At 43.5% G+C, this 23919-nt stretch overlaps 2 protein-coding genes across 15 annotated transcripts in view; both read right to left on the bottom strand.

The window, feature by feature from the left end:
* akap11 (A kinase (PRKA) anchor protein 11) overlaps positions 1–9086 on the bottom strand; it is a 28690-nt gene extending 19604 nt beyond the window's left edge. For 2 of the 5 annotated variants that reach the window (XM_085248549.1, XM_085248552.1), the window contains exons 1-6: positions 8793–9085; positions 6453–6561; positions 1875–1985; positions 1736–1789; positions 1456–1587; positions 234–498 (exon numbers count right to left, since the gene is read on the bottom strand). In XM_085248549.1, the coding sequence (XP_085104675.1) occupies positions 234–498; positions 1456–1587; positions 1736–1789; positions 1875–1985; positions 6453–6515 (625 nt within the window). In that variant the 5' untranslated portion in view covers positions 6516–6561; positions 8793–9085. Of the gene's footprint in view, positions 1–233; positions 499–1455; positions 1588–1735; positions 1790–1874; positions 1986–6452; positions 6562–8537; positions 8730–8792 lie in introns of those variants that run through there. The other 3 variants (XM_085248553.1, XM_085248551.1, XM_085248550.1) reach the window with 3 other exon arrangements.
* Positions 9087–11339: 2253 nt separating this feature from the next.
* Positions 11340–23919, bottom strand: part of dgkh (diacylglycerol kinase, eta) — an 80264-nt gene continuing 67684 nt past the window's right edge. For 7 of the 10 annotated variants that reach the window (XM_085248460.1, XM_085248451.1, XM_085248453.1 and 4 more), the window contains 7 exons: positions 21449–21609; positions 21256–21361; positions 20500–20592; positions 19801–19920; positions 19143–19248; positions 17747–17877; positions 11340–14610 (listed from right to left, as the gene is read on the bottom strand). In XM_085248460.1, coding sequence (XP_085104586.1) covers positions 14524–14610; positions 17747–17877; positions 19143–19248; positions 19801–19920; positions 20500–20592; positions 21256–21361; positions 21449–21609 — 804 coding nt within the window. In that variant the 3' untranslated portion in view covers positions 11340–14523. Of the gene's footprint in view, positions 14611–17746; positions 17878–19142; positions 19271–19800; positions 19921–20499; positions 20593–21255; positions 21362–21448; positions 21610–23919 lie in introns of all 10 variants that reach the window. The other 3 variants (XM_085248452.1, XM_085248455.1, XM_085248454.1) reach the window with 3 other exon arrangements.

Raw genomic sequence — 23919 nt, 5'->3', positions numbered from 1 at the left:
GGGGGGCATCTTTGCTCTCTTCTCTCCTCTTCCCCGTACTAAGCGCAACTATGGAGTTTTTTACCAGTTGGTGCTACTTGGAAAATATAGGAATGTCTATATTATACATGAAATTACAAGTGGTATACCACAAAGCATTATGAGAGCATTAAAATAAAAAGAAATCCTTTTCTGCACATGACTCAAAAACCAGAGGCCACTAAATGCCAATAAGCATTGGCTGCTAAACCTACAGGTATTGTCTGCTGTGTCGTCCTCCTCCAGATGTTCTAGAGCTGTGACAAAGTCATCCTCGATTGATGAGACCGACTGGTTGGTGTCGTCTTCATCTGGCTGGTTGGGCTCAGCTGCGCCCCTCTGAAGAGCCTGAAGCTCCAGCGTATAGCGGAGACCTGCCATGTAGCACCCCAGCAGGCCCACCAAAGTTGGAACACTGGCTTGAGGGTAAACGTTGGTGCTGGAACTATTCCTCAGAACACACACTGTCTTTAACCAATACTGGAGGAAGAGGAAAATGGCATGAGAAAGGGGAATAAGGGGGAAATGAGAATTGCTGACAGCATGGTTTGGCTGGTGATTTTTCAGCTCATTTGAAGAAAATCATTTTTACCCAGCAAGCAGACAGACAGTCAAAGCAATCACTTTTGTAAATTAAATTCACATGGGCATTTTTTTTTTATCTCACAGGAGGAGGGAGATGGCTGGAAGTATATTGTTATGTCTGTGTCCTGATTGCAAATTGATGCATATGCAGAACGCAAAAATCCTTTAGTGCTAGCCCACTCTTTAATTCACAAAGCTGGGGCGAGAGAGCCACAGAATGAGCTGCAGGGTCTGTGTGAACCCAAACATGGCACACAGGAACAGGAAAGTGGCGGCTGCAAAAGCAACTTCTCTGTCAGCCTATCCCACACCTGTGTTTCTTTGGAAGCGTGAGAGAGACTCATACATCTGCTTACATAGCCCTCATGTGGGAAAACTTTTAATCAACAACTGCTAGAACTGGATTAGCGGTTGTTAAAAATACATCTTCTTAAAATTAAACATTTACTGTGTTTGGACATGTTTCAAGTATCATTAACCCTACACATATAAATTCAGATCCCAACACATCCCGAGGACAGCAAAAGGAATGCAGCTAAGCTGGGGTCTGAATAAGCATAGTGAAGCATTGCAGTACTCTTTTAGTCAATACATTTTTAAAGACCAGAATGAGAGGCTAAAACAAAAATTTTATGCATTTAAAAAGATACAACACCAGAATGTTAAACAAGAGAAAGTGTCTGTCGTCAGTTTAGAGAGCTCCTTTTCTAATCGACTGTACTTACTAGGATAGGCAGTAAGTGCTGTACACTTACCCACTCTTATTTCCTGCTATTCTCTCCAATCACTTCTGCTTTGTTTGACATGCTGACAAAACAAATTAATTTAACACAAAAACGGTCGTTTATATACCTGAGGTCCGGCATCCTTGTGCTCTGGCAGCCTGCGAGAGTCTTTGAGCAGCAGGACTTCATCGTTCTTAATGCTGTGGACGTGGAGGGACCTGAGAAGCTCACACAGCCCCCCTGACAGAGAAGACAGAGCCTGGTGGACAAGAACACTCAGAATCACCCCAGTTTGAAGGCCAAAGTGGTAACTAAAAGACCAGGATAGAACTCAGAGATTTAGTTTTTGAGTTTTGTGTCCTCTACCATCAAAGTATGACCTACTGTCCATAACTAACATGTTGTACCTGCTGGGTGACATCTTCTCCTTCACTTACATCAGGCAGACACACAAAGTGAATCTGAAAAAGCACAGCTGATGGTCAATATTGATGTGTCATGTGTTTAAACATGGCTGAGCTTCACTGGTGCGTTTGTGTGACATACCTCTGTCAGCCTGGTGGCGTCTCTTGCTGGCAGCTCTAAACCAATGCCACAGAGCTCCTTTTTATTCCTGAAGAGGCTCTTCACATTCTGCGCCCCACTGTCTCGCACAGTCTGCAAACAGACATGCAGCTTTTTTTTTGTTTGTTTGTTTTAAATAGAAGTACACACTGGCCTACAGCCTCAGTGAGTATACTTTTATTCATCTCTGCACCGTGCACCGAGGAATGCAAAAAAGGAACTTGACTGTGTGCATCTGCCTTCTCGTACACGCGCAGATCCTAAGCAATCCCATTATTTTAAAATGCCTGATAAGGTTCTACAGGACTGTGCATTTTCAAATGAAAATGAATTAACTGCATTAGAAACTACAATGAAAATCAAGCGGGGATAAGAGAGGAAATTAAATATCTTTGCAACAAAATTCTTTTAAAAAGCGCAACATATAGTTACTGAGTTTTGTACTGAAATCCAGTGGAGTCTACATAGCATTGTTGTTTGTATTTATACTTGTGTCTTCATTCCTCAACCATCACACCGACTTGAAGCTAAGAAAAAGTGAACACTTACCAAGCAGGCATCTTACTGGCAGTGATCTCCAAGGCCAGGAGGCAAAACTTTTACTAGTAACATTAAAGCAGTTCATTTATTCATTACTTAATAGACTACTAAGCAGCTGAATCTTTAAGTATATCATGTAATTTCTTAGTAGATGTATATCGCTAAGAATCGCTACCTTATCGTGGTGGAGGGGTTTGTGTGTCCCAGGGATCCCAGGGGCTATGTTGTCTGGGGGCTTTTGCCCCCTGGTAGGGTCTCCCATGGCAAACTGGTCCTGGGTGAGGGACCAGACAAAGAGCGATTCAGAAGACCCCCATGAAAAGAATATCGAGGGAACAGTTTACCCTGCCCGGGATAGGGTTACCGGGGCCCCGCCCTGGAGCCAGGCCCGGGGAGGGTGCCCGAGGGCGAGCGTCTGGTGGCCGGGCCTTAGTCCATGGGGCCCGGCCGGGCACAGCCCGAAGAGGAGACATGGGCCCATCCTCCCGCAGGCCCACCACCCGCAGGAGGCGCCATAGGGGTCGGGTGCATTGTGAGCCGGGTGGCGGCCAGGAGCGGAGGCCCTGGCGGACCGACCCCCGGCTGCCAAGACTGGCAATAGGGACATGGAATGTCACCTCTCTGGTGGGGAAGGAGCCTGAGTTGGTGCGTGAGGTTGAGAGGTACCGGCTAGATATAGTTGGGCTCACCTCTACGCATTGTCTGGGCTCTGGAACCAGTCTCCTGGAGAGGGGCTGGACTCTGTCTCAGTCTGGAGTTGCCCCTGGTGAGAGGCGGCGGGCTGGGGTGGGTATTCTTATATCCCCTCGGCTTGCTGCCGGTACGTTGGGGTTTTTCCCGGTGGACGAGAGGGTTTGTTCCCTGCGCCTTAGGGTCGGGGAACGGGTCCTGACTGTCATCTGCGCTTATGCGCCGAGTGGCAGTTCGGAGTACCCAGCCTTCTTAGAGTCCCTGGGGGGGGTGCTGGAAGGTGCTCCACCTGGAGACTCTGTTGTCCTGCTGGGAGACTTCAATGCTCACGTGGGTAACGACAGCGAGACCTGGAGGGGCGTGATTGGGAGGAACGGCCTCCCTGATCTGAACCCGAGCGGTGCTTTGTTATTGGACTTCTGTGCTAATCACAGTTTGGCCATAACGAACACCCTGTTCGAACATAAGAGTGTCCATAAGTGCACGTGGCACCAGGATGCTCTAGGCCGTAGGTCGATGATCGATTTTGTAATCGTATCACCAGACCTGCGACCATATGTTCTGGACACTCGGGTAAAGAGAGGGGCTGAGCTGTCAACTGATCACCACCTGGTGGTGAGTTGGATCAGGTGGCGGGGGAGGACGCTGGACAGACCTGGTGCACCTAAACGCGTAGTGAGGGTGTGCTGGGAACGTCTAGCAGAGGCCCCAGTCCGCGAGATCTTCAACGCACACCTCCGGCAGAGCTTCAACAGCATCCCGAGGGAGACTGGGGACATTGAGTCCGAATGGACCATGTTCAGCGTCTCCATTGCCGAAGCTGCTGCATTGAGCTGCGGCCGCAAGGTGGTTGGTGCCTGCCGTGGTGGTAATCCCCGAACCAAATGGTGGACACCAGAGGTGAAGGGAGCCACCAGGCTGAAGAAGGAGGCCTATCGGGCTTGGTTAGCCTGTGGGACTCCGGAGGCAGCCGACAGGTATCGACAGGCCAAGCGGAATGCGGCTCGGGCAGTGGCTGAAGCAAAAACTCGGGTGTGGGAGGAGTTCGGAGAGGCCATGGAAAAAGACTTTCGGACTGCCTCGAAGAGATTCTGGCAAACCGTCAGGCGTCTCAGGAGGGGAAAGCGGTGCTCTACCTGCACTGTGTATAGTGCTGGCGGAGCGCTGTTGACGTCGACTGAGAAAATTGTCGGGCGGTGGAAGGAATACTTCGAGGACCTCCTTAATCCCACTGACACGTCTTCCGGGGAGGAAGCAGAGTCTGGGGATGAGGGGTGTGACCCACCGATTTCCGGGGGCGAGGTCACTGAGGCAGTTAAACAACTCCTTGGTGGCAGAGCCCCTGGTGTCGATGAGGTCCGCCCCGAGTTCCTGAAGGCTCTGGACGTTGTAGGGCTGTCTTGGTTGACACGTCTCTGCAATGTTGCGTGGAGATCAGGGGCAGTACCTGTGGACTGGCAGACCGGGGTGGTGGTCCCCATCTTCAAGAAGGGGGACCGGAGGGTGTGTTCCAACTACAGGGGGATCACACTCCTCAGCCTCCCCGGGAAAGTCTATGCCAGGGTGCTGGAGAGGAGGGTTCGTCCGCTAGTCGAACCTCGGATACAGGAGGAACAATGCGGTTTTCGTCCTGGTCGCGGAACACTGGACCAGCTCTTTGTCCTCTCGAGGATACTTGAGGGTGCATGGGAGTTTGCCCAACCAGTCTACATGTGTTTTGTGGACCTGGAGAAGGCATTCGACCGTGTCCCTCGGGGCGTCCTGTGGGAGGTGTTGCGCGAGTATGGGGTGTCTGGCCCATTGCTACGGGCCATTCAATCCCTATACAACCGTTGCAAGAGCTTGGTTCGCATTGCCGGCAATAAGTCGGACTCGTTCCCGGTGGGTGATGGGCTCCGCCAGGGCTGCCCTTTGTCTCCGGTTCTGTTCATAATTTTTATGGACAGGATTTCTAGGCGCAGCCAAGTGGCGGAGGGCTTTCGCTTTGGTGGCCTCAGAATCTCATCTCTGATTTTTGCGGATGATGTGGTTCTGTTGGCTTCATCGGGTGAGGGCCTCCAGCTCGCACTGGAGCGGTTCGCAGCCGAGTGTAACGCAGCGGGAATGAGGATCAGCACCTCCAAATCTGAGGCCATGGTTCTCAGCCGGAAAAGGGTGGAGTGCCCACTCCGGGTCGGGGATGAGTTCCTGCCCCAAGTGGAGGAGTTCAAGTATCTCGGGGTCTTGTTCGCGAGTGATGGGAGAAGGGAGCTGGAGATCGACAGACGGATTGGGGCTGCGGCTGCAGTAATGCGGACGCTGCACCGGTCCGTCGTGGTGAAGAGGGAGCTGAGTGTAAAAGCGAAGCTCTCAATTTACCGGTCGATCTACGTCCCTACCCTCACCTATGGCCACGAGCTGTGGGTAGTGACCGAAAGAACGAGATCGCGGATACAAGCGGCGGAAATGAGCTTCCTCCGAAGGGTGGCTGGCCTCTCCCTTAGAGATAGGGTGAGAAGTTCGGCCATCCGGGAGGGGCTTAGAGTAGAGCAGCTGCTGCTCCACATCGAAAGGAGCCAGCTGAGGTGGTTCGGGCATCTGGCAAGGATGCCCCCTGGGCGCCTCCTGGGCGAGGTGTTCCAGGCATGTCCCACCGGGAGGAGGCCCCGGGGCAGACCCAGGACACGCTGGAGAGATTATATCTCTCGGCTGGCCTGGGAACGCCTTGGTATTCCCCCGGACAAGCTGGAGGAGGTGGCTGGGGAGAGGGAGGTCTGGACCTCTTTGCTTAGGCTGCTACCCCCGCGACCCGACCTCGGATAAGCGGATGAAGATGGATGGATGGATGGATGTATATATTAATAATCTTAATCCTCAGCATACTTAAAAAACAAAACTTTAAATACATTTTAGTGGAATAAATACTGTGCCCAGCTGTCATAGAACAAGAGGCAGGGTATGCTCTGGAGAGGTCGGCAGACTGTTGGGGGGCCAAAACTTACGCGGCTGACAACTGTTCACACTTACAATCACACACAGGAATCATCAATTAGTCTTTGAACTGTGAAAGAGAGTTGCAATGTTTGAAAGGTCATAGCCTTCATCAAACTCCTTTAATGTGCAACTAATTCTTGACTGCAAGAAAAACAACTTGATAGCGGCAAGTCAGCTGGTTTGGTTCACAGGTGAACTCAGCACTGTGAAACTCCCAGTGGGCCAGTGGCTGGCCCACCAACTTGTTCACCATACCTTTCTGCTAGTCCTTAGCCACTGGGCAATTCAATAGGTGGAGCCCTGAGTGTACTGCACATGTGTGCAAAATTAAATGCAAATACATCCTGACAGACAGACCTCTTTCCGCACTGAGGATCTGGACCTGATTGGGACTCCTCGAATACGGGCACAGGCATCCATAGTGACAGCTAGCTGTACGTGGCTGGTTGGCCGGCTGGCCTTTCACCTGTAAGGAGTAAGAAAAGTGGATAAAAAATATGTTAAAGTGTGAAGTTCAACTTCTTTAACGACTTCTATTGTCACTTTGAATACCACAGCTAAGTCTTTTTCTATTTTAATCTACAATCCTCTGCAAGTAAAAGAGAGCAGCTCAGTGTGATCTCTCTGGTGCGCTTACATTCCACTCCACTTTCCCACCCCCCTGACCACAGCAACAATCACATGACAAAGCAATGACAGTCTCAGTGTTATTAGCAAGAAGCTATGTCCCTATCTAGTGTTGCACATAAATACAGATGCCAAAATAAGAAGCATGATGCAACAAAGTCAGTGGGCTGTGAAGATGATAGTTCCACTAACATGAATCAAGTGCCTCAAAGCAGGACTTACCTAGACTTACCCTGCTTGTGAAGCTAAGCTATTGTATTGTACTGGCAATGCTTCTTTTCTTTCTCTTTGCTATTCTTTAAACAGCCAGGCCTGCATCAAAGATCAAACAGCAAGGCAAAAGAACAGAGGGGTGTATGCGCTTAGAGCAGGACGACCACATTTGGTAAGCAGCATGAGAGCGCGAGTGATGGAAGCAAAATATTTACAGTGTACAAGAAGGAAAAGTTTCCCAAGAAATCCAAGCCTCTCCTTTGAGGTACGGGCCAAAGTGGCTAGTTGAGTCTAGACGCAGGCAGGCGGTCCTACTGATCAGCCCATCCTGCATCCTGAGAACCAGAGGGGTAGAGTGCATGCCACGGGCTTCCTCTGGTGATCCAGGACCTCCTAGCTTCACAGCTACTGCTGCCTAAAAATCAACTATGCAGCACACCCCACTTCACTCACAACAAAAGCAGCCACAGTGATGTATATTATGGCGGTGACTAATTTGCATAAGTAGATTGTTAATCTGTTTATGTTTCATGTTTAGCTCACAGACTTGTCATTCAGTGGTACAGTTTGTGAGAATCGACTCAGGAGGCCTACATCACCACCTTATGCAACCAGCGTGGTCACATAATGCGAAATGGATTCAGCATTAGTCATGTTACAGGAAAAACTACAATTAAGGGTAACTAAGTTTAGGCTTACACAAATCCTCCAGGGCTGATTCATAAAAGTCAATTATCAATGTTTGGACAAAACAAAAAACAAAAATTATGAAGCTAAGTCAAGCCAGCGAGAGGATTGTCTGGTGGGGGGAGCTGATGATCTAAAATGGGTGGCAGGGGGGAAACCCCCCCCCAAAAAAAACAAAGCCAACCTGTGGAGGGCTATGTAGGGATCTGGTTGTGGGCCAAATTCTGAGGGTGAGTGTGGGTGGCCGGAAGGGTGGATAAACAGAGACAGGGAGAGAAGAAAACTCACAGCTCACTGTGAGATCTGACACCAGCTTCTACTGAGGCACAGGTACCACTATGGTTAGAGATAAACTGACTTTTTGTTCTCCAATATCTGTCATTATTGCAAAAAGACAATCACGTGGAGGCCAGTACATTTCAGACATGGCAGCTGCAGAACAAATATGTGCAACTCTGACCACAGAGTTATTTTATAGACAAAATAACACATTTGCCATTTTCTATGTAAAATTTCTTTTCAACAAAATGATAACTTGATCTGCATGTTAACTGCTATTCGAACCATTTACATGTAAACATTTCGCATAACATGACTTGTTGGCATTGACAACTCCCCCTGAACACTGCATGCTTGTCGTCTTTATGGATGAATAAATGCCTGTAAACACTGCTAGATTTTTAATAGACGTAAAAAAGCATTGGGGTGCTTTGGAGGAAGAAAGCTGGCTAATTTACAGTTCGCGGGGCTGGTACCCCCCGCAGCAGCAGGCCGCAGAAGAGCCACACACCGTGGATGCTGAGGCTGATTCACGACTACTCAGGCTCTGTGAAATCATGGCCAGAACACACAAACGCCTAACCAGCTAGCTAGCAAAGGCACATTATACATAGACATACAGAGTACACAACAAACCTTGGGCACACTTAAAAAGACTGTCGACCACAGCAAAATAAACCTCTTTGTTAGTTGACAGGCTGTCAATCACTATGTTAGCAGCAGAACCAGGCCGCGGTCCGCTCGGTCTGTTGTCACCTTAACGTTGCCAGCTAGCACCTAGCCACCAAGCTAATGACAGCGCTACGACACATCCAGATAAACCGGCAGCAGTTTGTGGTCATTTTTCGTTTAGCATATACGTCGCAATTGCTATTAGTAAGTCATTTTTACCTCTTCGCTCAGTGTCGGACTCCAGCAGCGCTGACGGTAGCCGCTGTGTTTGATGCGCGATTCGTAAACGATTCACCCGTTTGGAACTCTTCCGACCACAAAATGAAAACGTGAACTTTCAAGTCACACTGAGCACAGCAGTGTTTAGGACCTCTGTGATTAAATACCATAACTATGTCAATTCTTCCCAATCGCCAAAACACAGCCCAAAAGTCACCGGGAGGAGTTCAGGCAAATTACAGATTAATTTAGACAGCTCCTAAACCTGACTCGAAATCCCCATCTACTGCGTGCTGCCGTTCTTCCCATGAAAACAAGAATGAGGCATAATCAATCGCACACCGAAAAAAAATATATGTGTCGCACTGCCGCTGAAGACAGAACAATGAAAACACAGGCGCGCACACACACACATACACTGAGTATTATTTAAAAACAACAACAATAACAATAAAATGCATCATCATAGCAAACCGATTTTGACATATACCTGGCATAGATATATATTGCCTTCTTGTTTGACCACCCACCCTTCATCGTTCTGGATACCTTTACTTATCATGTGAACATCAACACCAATAATATAGCTGGACAGTCTTTCTGTTGGTTTTAGCTTCTTGGGATAAAAATAAATATCAGGAGGAATTTTAAGCAGAAAAGTAGAAGTGAGCTACAGCAATACTACAAAGAGAGAATATCTCAGTAAAGAAAAGTCTAATCATAAGAGTGGATGCGGAAGGAAATGCTCGGGGGTCTGGTCGTATAAAATAGTTCTCTAAATGCCACAAAAGTCTGAAGTCACAATGTAGCTATTCTTTTGTTTGACACGAGTGATTAATCTCACAGCACAACAGAGAAACTGTAAAGTGTAAATTCCCAAAACATATTAGCAAAAATTAGCTTCACTTGGAAAGGTTTGGGGTGTTAACAGGTGGAATTCTAGGCCCACCGGCTGTGTTATGTTGAGATACTGTGGGCTTACAGCAAACAGACCTGCTAACCTGTTGCTACAGTCATCATCATCTCAAGCTAAGGTTGCTTTGATAGCAAACATCAACTCATCTGTGTTTGTCATCTACCACACACAGGTCGGGTCAGAGCACAACAGTAACATGGTTTGCAAACCATTAAGTAGTAGTTTAGGAACTGTGGGCAGGAGCTAAATTCTGCTGGAAAAAGAAATGGACGTCTCCATGAAGCTTGTCAGTAGATAGCATCATGAAGTTCCCTTCCTGGTAAACAGCAGCACTGACTTTGGACCAAAAGCAGCAACAACAGCTGCTGACCCCCCAAATTAGCATGTGGAAACTTCACACTGGACTTCAAACACTCTCCACTGTTCCTCTTTCCTTCCTGACTCTTGGATGCTGATTTCTAAATGAAATGCAACATTTACTTTCATCTGAAAAGTGGACTAGGACCAGAGTGCAACAGTGTGGTTCTTTTTTTTTTCTTAGCCCAGGAAAGATGCTTATAATGTCTCCAGTTATATTGTGATATTAGGAATGTAACAACCGAAGGTTTTACTCCTGGTCATCCCAGTTGCTTGTGCGCCTTTTACTACCACACTTTTCACTTCCAACGAGGAAAATTGATTAATACAGCTCTCTGCAAACAGGCAACTTTTTTAGCAGTGATGTTCTGCAGCCCTGTTGATGATCATCTGGATAACCACAACTGGTCTTCCCCATGACTGTGGTTGTGTGTACTGACCTACAATAAGAGATGTATTGTAGTCATACTATTTGAACAGTAATTTATTCAAACTCTGATATGATTGATATGATTTTATTTGCTTTATTTTCTGTACTGCAGGTCACAATTATCAAAATGAAAATAGAAAATGTCTTTGTAGGCATTGTTGTTTGTATGTGCCTGGATATATTCAAATTTACCCCTTTTAAATTTTCTGTGGCACACCTGTATACTGTTCCAGTGTTGGATGCTCCTGTTAAACGCAACCAACGTTTCAAATAATGAGTGTAGTGTATGTGCAAGTAATCCATTTGAGATAAATGTTCAGGTTTCAGACTGGACTCAAAACTTCAGTCACTTTTTTCTTCTATTGTTGAGAACTTGACTGATTTAAGCTGAATAGTATTATCAGCAGACATGTACCAGTGTATCTGGTGCCATGTACAACAGTCGCAAAATACATTTGAAAAATTAAAAAGTTATGAGTGTTAACAATGCATAGTTTGCCCACCAGAGGGCACTTTGAAACGTTCCCATTGGCAAAACACCTGTTTGGAATGCCACAAAAACAACAAACAAGCTGATCAAAGCAGAGAGAGCATAAAAGAGTAAACAAACCAGCCAGTTTATTTAGGAAATTTGAGTATGTTTTGTTGTTCTTGTCTAAGAAAAATTAATGGCTGATATACATTTTCTGGTCACCACCTTCGTGCCACCCCATTTAAAAAGGGCTGTGTTGCATTAAAGGAGATAGAATGGCACTAACGTGTTCCATTTTCTCGACATATTTTGAAATTATAAGACACAATCCTTTTGTTTAAAGTGTTAATGAAAAAAGAAGAGCCTGTCAGATTGCATATGTATCCGATTTTATTGAAGAAGAGAGATATGAATAGGTAGCCTGTTTCAAGGCACCTTAAAAATGTACAACAAAAGCTGAACCATTTATTTATTCAGAATACAAAAATACACATCTCAGTGACTCCAAATTGTAATAAATAGTTAACCATGCATTCTAACCATAAAAAGGCACAGAAAACAGTCACTTAGTAGTCATAAAAATGATCAACTACTTTACCAAAATCATCCAGATAGTAATACAGGTGACAACTGTAACATTATATTCCAAATGTGAAAACACAATACACATCATATCATTTAACCTTAGGCAATAAATATGCAAATATTGTCTATACCTACATATATCTCCTTAAAAAGTAAAACTGTGCCATTGTAAACATAATGTAAACAAATGAAACTCACTTTTCTCCCAACGCTTCGATAACCACACCAAGTGTTAAATCCATCTTTTAGAGATCCTTGCATGGGTTTCATTGGTTTTTGAAAACCAGGCAGTTTGCAGCATTATTTACAGACCACTGGAAAACACAGCAAGGGAGAAAGGTGGCAACTTCCACTGTATATGGCAAGGTCAAGCTGGAGCCTGGGGCCAAAATGCTTCAGATTAACAGAACCTGGCAGACACCCTGGACATGCAGACGCCATTAATGCAGACAGACACAGCTCATGAACTGCAACAGCATCATTCACAACTTGCGTTTGGTGACTGGCGTGATGAGAGTACATGGATGTGAGGCCAAACTTCAAGAGCGCTGCAGCAAAGAAGCAGCGTAGAGCACCCTAGCACTGTATAAAGCACATACTAACAGAAAGGCTTCTATAACAAAGGGTTCTGGTTTACAAAAGGCTAACTGTCATTAGTCTCATCTATTTAATGGATAAAAGGCATATGAGACTAAAAAGATGGGAAGGTCTGACAAATTTGTAGTTTTATGAACACTGAATGATAAAAACTCAAATTGGACTGTAACTTTATTTATGCCAATGAGCACCTGATTGTCAGCATAAGGAGCTGGAAGATAATGCAGTTTAATGGTGTAATCCAGGCCTGTAGAGGTGTGAGATGTGATAGATTGCCCCCTGGTGGAGGGAACACACAATTCCAAAGTTTCGTTCACATTCTGCTAGGGTGGCATATTAGTCTATGGGTGTGGCAAAATTTTCAATTATACTGTAAAATTAGCTGGCAATGAAAAGTATACAACTGTACAATATGCCACTGTTGTAGTACACACACTTGAATGCACACGTTACAACAGGATACATGAAGTGAACACAACAGTCATGCCTGCCTAATCTCTCCCATTCGCTGGCACAGTCCTACTTTAGTGTATCATCTTGGAAGCACAAAGGAGCAAAACTATAAACTACTGAACCCCTGGAAGAAATCTGGAGTAAAAAGCTGTCTGTCTGTCTCTGGGTCTAACTTTGAAAATCCTCAAACCTCGAGGAAGAGTACAAAAGAACGTTTACAAGGTTTTTCTGTGGTGTTTTTTTTTACCCACCGAGGAACATCATGTTTGGAAAGTTTCAGAGACAGTATCAAAACAAGAGATTAAAATATTGCACCATCATTAGAATACAACAGCATCATCATGTACAAGAGATTAGAACAAAATCAACAACAACTGGTATGGTGTAATGTACACAATCGAATGTGTGGGCTGTCGACAATGCATGCCATGTCTACAAATGCATCAGATTACACTTACAAACATTGTTTGCATACACTGGTTTACTGTATATACAGTGCATAATTATATACAAACTTAGCATCACATATAGAAATATACCCTGTAATGCCACCAGTCTTAAATGAAACTAACAATTAGAAGTAGCATTCTAGCAAAGTCTCACTTGGAATTTGAAGGAGAAAAAAACTGAAAAAGCTGCACTTGAACAATGTTAAGCAGACTGCAGATCAACTGCTCTATTCAAAACTCATATCTAACTCCTCAATAGTGTTAAATACTGTATTAAGTTGCCAAAAGGTAAAAAGTTGAGGTGAACTGTTAACTCTATGCAATGATATGAGGATTTGCACTTGCATGAAGCAAGAAGTAGAAAGTGCCTGTTTAAGAATTCCTTTAAAAAATCTCTACAACCCTATAGTATAGGTGGTTGGCGTCTGACCAACAGTTTTACTCTCTTCCTGACTAATACAGCTTTTTCCCACCTAAAATGAAATTAAGACTTAAAACCTACTGGCTTATTAAATAAAGACAAAACTGTCTGATGATTTCTTCGACATTCACTTTGGTACAGATTTTTCACATCCACAGAGAACGTGTCAACTTATTAATTTCATATAATCATAACTCATCGATAACTTGTTTAAAGATTTCTTACGATGTCTACCATTAAAGCACGTCTTACACGAAATGACTCAAAATATGGCACTTGACAGAAACCTTTTAAACATGTCATTATCATGCAAACAAAATAATTTAAAGCTAGAATAAAAAGTTGGATTTAGACCAAAAATGATGTTTTCAGTAGTAACAAATGGCATTATAATACTTAAGTTATGTAAAACTTGTTCAAGTGTCATTTTGCACACACACACACAGACACACACACCCACACACACACGCATACACACAAAAAAAATCAAGACACTAATCATGCAATTAAACACATCTAAGGTTGAGCAAGCATAGCATGCAACATTATCCCACTGTTTTCAAACAAAGCTTCCAGACAACCACCTGCATGGTCCAGATTATTCTGTTCTGCATGTGCAGCTCTGTAATGTGAGGCAGAGAGCCAGCAAATACATTTTTTACACAGACTCAACTGAAGCAGAACCCCACACCTATGGAAGTCTTAGTTTTGCTACTAGTTTGTTATCACAACTCAGACAACAAGCTGTCAACAGTAAGGTTAGTTGCATACCTGATTATGTGCTATGAATGGTTATTAAATAAGAAATGGCTTTTTTGTGTGTGTGACTTCCATCAGCGTTCTCGATTGTCATTTTGGCACCAAAGAACAAACAAACACACGCACATGTATCTTGATCACGACATCACACAGACTTTCTCAGCAGAGGGATCAAATATCCATCTCTCCTTCAATACATATCTCTTCCGCCACTGCCTATGGTGCTCCCAAACACTTCCACTAAGTCAGGAGGAATGCAAGTTTCCCCTTTCTGGTAGCGTTTGCTCCTGGGTTAGAGGTCAATCATGGAGGCCTTGGCCAGGTCTTTAGTTCCCTGGAGAATTCTCTTCATATGACCCACTTTCGATATCCCCAGATCCTGAGGGCCAACAAAGACAGGAATTAAAAACACGCTGAGAGAGGTCTGTTTCACACCATCATAAATAAATGTCGAGTGGGTGATATAAACAGTCTGGTATGAACAGCACTAGAAATCAAACGTTTAAAGGCTACACACCAGGTTGCTTCATAATCTATAGTGGGAGAAATCAGTATTAATAGTGTCAAAACTATAAAATATTAATAATTAAAACATTTCATAGTGATCTAACAAATATATCTTAGGAATATTTAGGCAAATCATGTCCACAGAAATATATCTTTAATCAAATTTTCTTTAGAAGCTACTAAAAGCTATAAGGTGGGCTGCCATTCATGTCACATTTGAGATAAATTATGATATATATAGTTATCATTTGCAGAAAAATGTAAACTGAATATAAATTTCCACTGACATCATGAGCAATGTGTTAATGAATAGATACTAATGTACCAAACTAAGACTGTGAAAATGGTTCGATGGTTAACTTGCCATATTTTTTGCTCTGGTTTTGGTCAGCACCTTCTGTGAAAATGATCTATTGCTTTGGCAGCTAAAAGCCATAGACTGTATAATACAGACTTAAATCCCTCTTGTTGAAGGGAGAGGAAAACTGATTTTAGAAAAGTCTCTGAGAAAATGAGCTCTCAATTGCCAGTATCTATCACTAAGCACAACAGCTTCAATACATCATATGGCATTAATATTGTCTGTAATGATACGATATAGAGCAACCAAATAAAAAAAAGGTGGATAGCTTTTAATAAAGAAGTTGCCTCCAGTGTCTTCAGATTTTCATAAAGATCCAACCCTCAGATGTTCAGTTCATGTTTGACTGTTCAAATTCCCCGGTAAGTATGTTCATTTAAAGCCTGAAGTCAACTAGTGAAAACCTAAAATCCAAATAAATATCATAATCACATTAGTTTCAGTATGCTCCCAAACCTAGCTTACTAGCACTAGTACTATTGTTAGCTTATTAGCTACAAAATTAGCTACAAATATGTTATGAGTAATTTTAAAAGACCTGGAAAAAAACCCAAGGCTTCAAATTAGTAAACCAAAATGTAACCTTGTCTTTTCTGATCTTATTAGATGCAACAAGCATCGGCAATTTGTTATGTTTTCTAACCATAACAAACCATAACAACTCCTCCAGCTCAAACGGGAGGCAGAATGGGAGGGGGGACAGCTGTCTAGGGTCTGTCCCTAGGGCCTCTTCCCAGAAAAGCCTTGTCACTACCCAGAGCACATGGCCATAGGGGAAGCTGGGGAAGACAATCAACAAGCAAACTGACAGTTTTGCTTATACGCTCAGCTCTCTCTTCACCACAACAAACTGGTACAGCGTTGCATTACTGCAGACGTGGCACCAATACATCTATCAGTCTCCAGCTCCACTCTCCCCTCACTTGTGAACAAGAACCTGAGATGCTTAAACTGTGGGGCGGTGACTCCTCCCTGACCCAGAGTCAGCACTCCATCCTCTTCCATGGCCTCAGACTTGGAGGCTCAAACAACTAGCAAATATGTATGTACGACAAAGGAATCAGAGTCGGTTGGCCTTTAAATGACTCAAAACAATCAATGTATATCAATAAACAATATATATCAGTCACTGAATCTGTACTTTTATCCATTCAAATATAAACTACCAAGCAACATAGACAGCTAGCCACAGTATGACTGAGTGATAAATTGTAAGACAATGAAATGAGGGGCACAGATATAGAACGAACACAAGTATATTGCCATACAAATGTGAACCTGGGTATCTTGTGTGTGTTTGCATAAACAATGGTATTCAATTTTCTTGTACTGATATTTTTAACAAATCAAACAGGTAGATTGATTTTACTTGGCAATACCAGCTTATCACAGATATATTATCAGTGCAAATATCAGCCAATTATTATAGGATATCTAAAGATACATAGTTGTTGCTTACCAGTGTTTCAGCTTAACGTGTGTAAAGAGATGGTCGAGAAATCAAAGGAAAATAACCTTAAACCTTGACCTGATATGGTGTGGGGGGTATTTTGATGCTATTGGTTTATGTCCACCTCTCTGTGTAGAGAAAAGAGTCACTGAAATGTCAAATCAAAATTATTCTGAGTGATAACCTTTACCCTATGATGAAACATTTGTATTTTTATGGGAGTGGTCTCTAGGATAAAAACACCCTCATCATCAGTTTTCATCTGAGCACAAAAAACCCCACGAAGCATTAACTGTGCAACTGAGAAGATTGAGGGAAAAAAAGTCCATACTTGATTTAAATGTGGTTCATAATAACTTCAAGTTTGTCTTCTTGTGCACCTGTGCTTGGCTTCCAGTGTCCTTCTATTTTAAGATCGTTACCTGGAGGTTCAGTGGATATTACACAACCCAGATCAACATTATTATTATTATTACGAGTTGCCTTATACACTTCACTACAGTGTATTATGAAAATAGCATCAAAAACCACAGTCATGTTCTAACTTACGTTACACAGTAAAGAATGTGCTTTTGACTTTTTTTGACAGATTGTTTTAAAGTAGAATGCTCTAGTCCTCATGTTCTGATATACACGTTGACAGTATAATCTGAAACTGCAAGCTGTTTTGTTTGACAAGTGTTTATATGCATACGACTGAAGACAGTAGACACTGTACAAGCTTTCGAACAGTTCCTAGAAAGGCTATGTTTCTGCTCCCTTTGTTCGCTCCACGTTCATGTTGCAACACAGTTTTTTCAAGACTGCCACTATATGCATTCATTTTTTTCTCACTTTTGCCCTAAGCCTAACTCAGTTTGGTCTATCCACACCGAGCCCCTCCTTGACCTGAAGGCTTCCCCCCCTTTTCAGCAGGTATACAGTGTTAGTGGGTTACAGCAAGTCTTTTTCAACAAGCCACGATCAGACGGTAAAAGCCAAGCAGAGCGATGCAGCGCAGCACGAGAGGTGGCAAAAACAGGGAGACATCTAACAGAGCGAAAGAAACGCAGCACACCAAGAGGGTACAGAGAGAAAGAGTTGATTTTGGATTGGAGGAGGGGGTTCACACAGATTCACTGAGATGTGACAACAAGTGGGTACCAGTGTGTGTGTGTGTGTGTGCGTGTGTATATGTGTGTGTGAGTGAGAGAGTACCTTCAGGTCCCTCCTCTCCAGGTGCAGCAGCTCTGAGCCTCGGATGTCGTGTCGGATGAAGGTGTCTCTGTACTCCCCCAGACTCAGCTGTTCCAGCCAGATGCCCACCTCCTCTGTGCCCCATCTTTCCACTGTACACGCACACACACATGTGTGCACACGCACACACACGCACAAAAATGCACACACAGAGCAGAGCAGAGAGAGGCTCAGAGTGCCTCACAGGTATGCAAACGCACTGCCACATTCCACAAACTGTCACACTCTCACTTCTTTTAACCACATATACTCTGTGAATGTGTCTTCAAACACACACACACAACCTCACCAATGGACACAGATTGTGGTAAATCATTGAAGAGAGAGATGGAGGGGAGGAAGGGAAGAGAGAGAAGAAGGGAGGAGAAAGAACAATGACGGCAGCTGGTAGATGAGGAAGGAGTGGGACAGAGGCCAAAGGTTGGTCAGAACAAGGCAGTGACCAATGGCGTTCACGGCAGGCTGGGAGCATGCACATCATTGACCAATATCAGCGCACACAGAGAAAAGTAGGAGGTAAAGGGAGGCGGAAGCCTGTGCAATCTGCAGGAAATACAGCTCAACTACCCAGGAAAATGCCCCAGATAGAAGGAAGGGCTTCTCAGTATACTTATTTGTACACAGCAACATTGTAATCTCACTGTCTCCTCATCTACAAATCCTATATTGCCTTTTCTACTCAGTTTTTCTTTTTTGTGTTCATATGAACTCTTCCATCTCTGCACATGTGTCCTTGGTGCACAGACTTGTTCTTCTCCCGACTTTGTACCTTCTGAAAACATACTGACAGCTGGATAAGAGCATGAAAAGAGGGGAGTATGCAAGTTGATGGTCAGGGTGTGGGATGTTAACACCTCAAACACATTCAAACACATTCTTTGTGTTTCTACTAGGGGACGACAATGGAGTACAACATTTATGCATGGGCTTCAAAAACAACAGGAGTGAGGGGCAAGATAACCATCATGAAAGGTAACCGTGATGACTCTGGGCAGAAACAAGCTGTTCTTGTGTGTGTGATGGAGCAGTGGTCAGCTTTACATTACTGAAGAATAAAGTATGGTACCACTTCCCGCTAAACATCTTGCTTGCCTTTAGCAAGTGAATAGCAAGTGAAATAACATCTGTACCCTTTCAATTCAACTAACTTCAAGTTATGATTAACAAATCAAAAATTACTATGATTTTATTGTTATCATCCTTTTTAATAAGAGGTGGAAACAATTATACAGTGTAAATACAAATAAGGCAGCTGGTAAGTAAGTCCCTCCCAAGGCAGATGGGAGGGACTTACTGATTCCTTATCCTGAGTTTTTCCAGTTTGCTCAGTACTGAGGAAAAGTGGACACAGCCCTACCTGATTGAGGGCTTGTCTTCTTGGTGGCCTTCTCCTTCTTGAACTTGGGCACTATGCGAAACATGCTGCTGCGACTGTTCCTCTTGCCGTAACCCAGAGAGTGATCCTGGTACATAAGCACAGTCAACCTATAGCCTTTTATTTAGCTACTCGACTCTCCTGTTACCTGAAGCCATGCTACACTGAAGACATACAGGACAGCTGCAAGACAGCTGTGTGAACACTTTGGATTTAGCTGGTCAGTAACTGATCAGTCAGTCATCTAAGCCACAAGTATTAATATGTATGCACACTATGCTTAAACCGATAACAAACTATTATTATCTTTCAGTCCTGGTGGGAAAGTTACTTAGTGACAGCCTCCAATTAGCTTTTGTTGTTCTGAGTTTTTGTTTTCCAAATATTTTTCCCTGTCAGAATACTAGGGATGGACAAGAACAGCACAATGATTTGTGTGTTAAATTTGAAGCTCATATTTGTACTTTCAGTGACAATGTGACCATATTTGAAGGCACTGTTATTGCAGATAACTCCATAGTGTTCACTTTTAGCTTTGAGTTGCAGGAGTACACAATGTACCTAATGTCTTCTATTTTACAAAGATACCACACACAATGGAGCATGTGCATGCAAACGCATATTTACTGAGGCTGCTTACCTCCTCATCATTGGGCTGCAGGATGTGGTAAAGCCAGGGGATTTCTCCCAGTTTCCCAAGTTCCAGCTCCACGCTCTGCAGAGCGCTGGACAGCTGCTCCTCCTCTGGTGGGTCCAGTTGCTGTAAGGATGACAGAGAACAAGGTGAATTTAACACACCATAATGCAACCTTAACATCAGGACCCCAAGTTATAATAAAACCACAGACTGTAAATACAAGATGGATGTAGCAGCAAATGGCAAAATCCTGTTATGAAGTCTCAGAGTAAGCATTCTTGCATTCCCCCTATGCCAGATGAGCGAGAGATGGATCTAGGTATATATTTTACACAGCACCCTAAGAGGACCAGTGACTAATTCATCACAAAACAGGTCTGCCTTAAAGCATAGCCCACTTGACTTTCTTGGCTGCAGTGGACACCACGACTTACAAAAACAACATCATGTTGTATTCAGCAAGACCAGAAACTGGTGACTTAAACTATAAACTGATCAGGAAAGTATTTACGAAGGGCACAGAGCAAGTGAGCCAGGGGCTGTTTTCCATAACAAGACTTCTGTCTGTGATCCCCTCCACCAAGATTCTTTCACCATTAGAAATAATCTAGTTTTAAAGTACACTGCCTTCAAGTCTTTGTTTCATAAACATATAAAAAGAAAGTAGGATTGAAACAATCTATTTCAGCCATGATAACTCACCAGAGAGACTCGGCCCAACAGAAGAGACTCGGTCTCATTGTGGAGTGCCTTCATAGTGCTGGCCACCTCAATGGCTGTGTTCCGAGTAAGGCTCTGTAAAAAGAATTCAATGTTACACACCATGAAAAACAGAAGCAGAGTGCACATATTTCACACAGTTCTAGATGCTATTTTAGTAGCTTAGCCTCTCTTCAGGGGTTTAATATAATATAAAGTAAGTGCTTATAATCAGAATCAGAACAAGTTAAACAACCCTTAAAACATCAATTAACAATGGAGGAAATTCACACATTGCCACATATAGTAATTACTTAAAGGGCACTTTTATTATTATATTAATGGCCAATGAAGAAATAAACTTAGCTTAACTTTTAGCAGCAGTTCAACTAAAACTGTGGATGCTGTAAACTGGACTCAAGTACTCAAGTACTTGACTTTGTCATTTTGAAATATGGCAGAAAATACCACATTTTAAAAGATTTGTCTGAAACACAGTGCCTAGCTTTTAAAGATTCAAATATCTCAAGAGCAAGAAATTGCACCTGGAACAGTGCTCATTAGTCTCCTTAAAACAATAAGTGGTACATCTTAAATGTAAGCTTTGACTTCAGTGACCTCTAATGGCAAGAAAAAGTCATTTTTATTTTACAAGAATTAATTATTTTAAACGGCAGTTTTAAGGATGGAACAGTGAGTTGTAAAAGACTTTCTCAAGACAATGTCAATGTCTCAAAAATCAGGCTAAACCCAGCTCACCTCGGGGAACTTCGGGTGTGTTTTGTTGATGGCGTGTGATGCAGCATTAACAGCGTGAGCCAGTTCCTGCTCTAAGAGCCCGTTCGTCTTTGCAGCCTCACATATCCTGTGATTAGACAGAGCGCAGTCAGTGAGCTTAGCTGCCTGTCCACACGGCGACTGATACCTGATATTCACATCAATTCAAGTTTACCTTGTAATGAGCTCTTCTGCAGCCCGGGCACACATCTGCACCAGGCCTGCCTCCTCCTCTGTGGCTAGATCCACAGACTGCTGAGGGTAGAGGTGAGGTCGCAAAGGAGGCTTATCATACTTGAGCTTGTCCTCCCATGACTTCAGTGTGTTCTCAAAAGCCTGCGGGGTAATTTTGAAGAAAACACAGATAAGTATATACATATATATATATATCAGGGGTAGGCAACCTTTCTGATGGCGAGTGCCATTTAAAATTTCCTCAGAAGTCAGTGTGTCATATGATTGCATTAGCAATAAATTTAATAACGCTCTATATTAACAGTTACACAATATATAGAACCACTTTATAGAATCATATTTGTTTGCAGATGTTGGCAGCTATCAGCGAATAGTTATCAGCTATTTTGAAACAAAAAAAGACACTTTTTATCCATAACAGCAGATGGACTGTACAACAGAAAATACAAATGCTATTTATGGTCTCCTCACAACAATGATAAGGAAAAATAAACTAAGCCAATATGGCATGTCTGTTAATACAGAGACACACATGTTAATGTGATCTCTGGTCTCCCACTCAGAGACACAGGTCTCCGAGTGTCCAGCATTCAGACGGCTGCCTGAGGACACTCATGTGAGAGAAAATCTGCTCACACAGATATGTAGAGCCAAATACTGTCAATAAGGCCTCTGCAATGTTCTGAAGACAGTTAAACTTGTCAGGTAGTGATGTCCAGCAGGTGAAAATGCACAGCTGTGGATTCCAGCTGCTTCGATGTTGCATTAACTGGCATTAACTCAACCAGTTAATGCGAGACAAATCTAGCTGCTCATTAAAGCTTTCTGGTTTGATCAGAAAATAAAACATTGGTCCATACACCTGAAAGGCCCAAAAGTGCATTGTGTCTCGAGTCTACGGATGTATCCATGTATCTCCGTGGTGCTGATGCTGTGCCGAGCGGACAGCTCCTGAAGCTTTTGAAGTGTCGGAATGTGGAAAGCTAACAACGTCCCTCTCACCAGTAGGCTAAGTTATTTTTAGCCAATTAATTCAATTCAATTCAATTCAATTTTATTTATATAGCGCCAAATCACAACAAAAGTCGCCTCAAGGCGCTTCATAGATACAGAGAAAACCCCCCGATGAGCAGCACTTTGGTGACAGTGGGAAGGAAAAACCCTCTTCTAACAGGAAGAATCCTCCGGCAGAACCAGGCTGCGAGCTGATTTACGATGTGCACCGCTGCTGCGGCCATTTATTTTTTGATGCACCTTCTCAGATTAATTCACTGCGTGTCGTGCCCAGGGCTGGACTGGGACAAAAAAACAGCCCGGGCATTTTGACTAGAGACCGGCCCACCAGGTATTAAAGCCATAAAGCCTTTGAATGAAAACAAACACTGTTGTGACAGTGATGTACACTGTCTTGTTGGTATATGTATGATTTCTATACATTTTATGTCAGATAAAAACTTTGGTTGTAAGCTTCAGATAATTATTTAATAACAGCCAGACATTTTAAATGAGAATAAGAAAGTGTTTCTTATGGTTTCTCTTTCTGGTGTTATTTGTCTCTCAGAAACAGTTCATAACGTCCCTTCAACTCATTCATGTCACCTAAAAGGTAAACCTGTTTCTCCATCACCTGTTCAGCTCTGATGATTCAGTAAGGACATCTCCTGGTTTCATCTTCATGTTTCCCTCTCACCACATATCTAAACAGACATCATGACCAGCAGCTTTACAGCTGTGGCTCCAGCAAACATCAGCTGATACTAGAAATAAATATTAAATAAATTCTAACAACAGCTGATGAAGCTTAAACGTGCTGCTATTTAGCGCAACCTCGGCTGGTTTCCTCTTTCTGGCGCAAAGTGGGCGATAAACAAACACGAGAGAAAAGCCGATCAGCTGATCATTGATCAGTTTCATGATTAAAGTAGCAACAGGAGAGGGAGGATGAGAGAAGAAGAGGCAGCTGTGCAGCGTAACGACAGAATAAATCCACCTTTGTGTCTTTTTCCATCCTAGACAAACTGCGTCCCTTCTCAGCTCAACACGAAACGGGTAATAATTTCTCTGAATGCGGGACGATTCCGTTTGTACGGGACGGTTGGCAACTCTACTAACTAACCTTATGAATAAAATAAAGTTCACTATCAGTAACATCATAGCACCCACCCAGCTGTATAGAAACTCCGTCATGCATAGTTATTGTAACTGATGGTAAAAAGTCACCACAATGAAAATAAACTCCACCTAAACTTGGTTTATATCTGACCCAGATAGACTGCAGGTCATAACTTCTTACCTGAAGTTCAGTTCACCTGACACTTGAACCGGCGGCCGCCTCGGGTCTCTCCTCCTCCTGCCTCCCCTCTCCCTCATCCACCTGCTGGCCTCCACCACTTGTTAATTTTACTGAATCTGTGGAAGCTCCGCTATAGCCACCACCAAACAACTGAGTTA

This window comes from Mchenga conophoros, linkage group LG16 (assembly GCF_057382185.1).
Source record: "Mchenga conophoros isolate Kocher_MC1m ecotype Shallow Benthic linkage group LG16, M_conophoros_male_GT1.1, whole genome shotgun sequence".
NCBI classification, from domain to species: Eukaryota; Metazoa; Chordata; class Actinopteri; order Cichliformes; family Cichlidae; genus Mchenga; species Mchenga conophoros.
The sequence above is the reverse complement of the archived record's forward strand: the minus strand, read 5'-3'. Positions and strand labels throughout refer to the sequence as shown.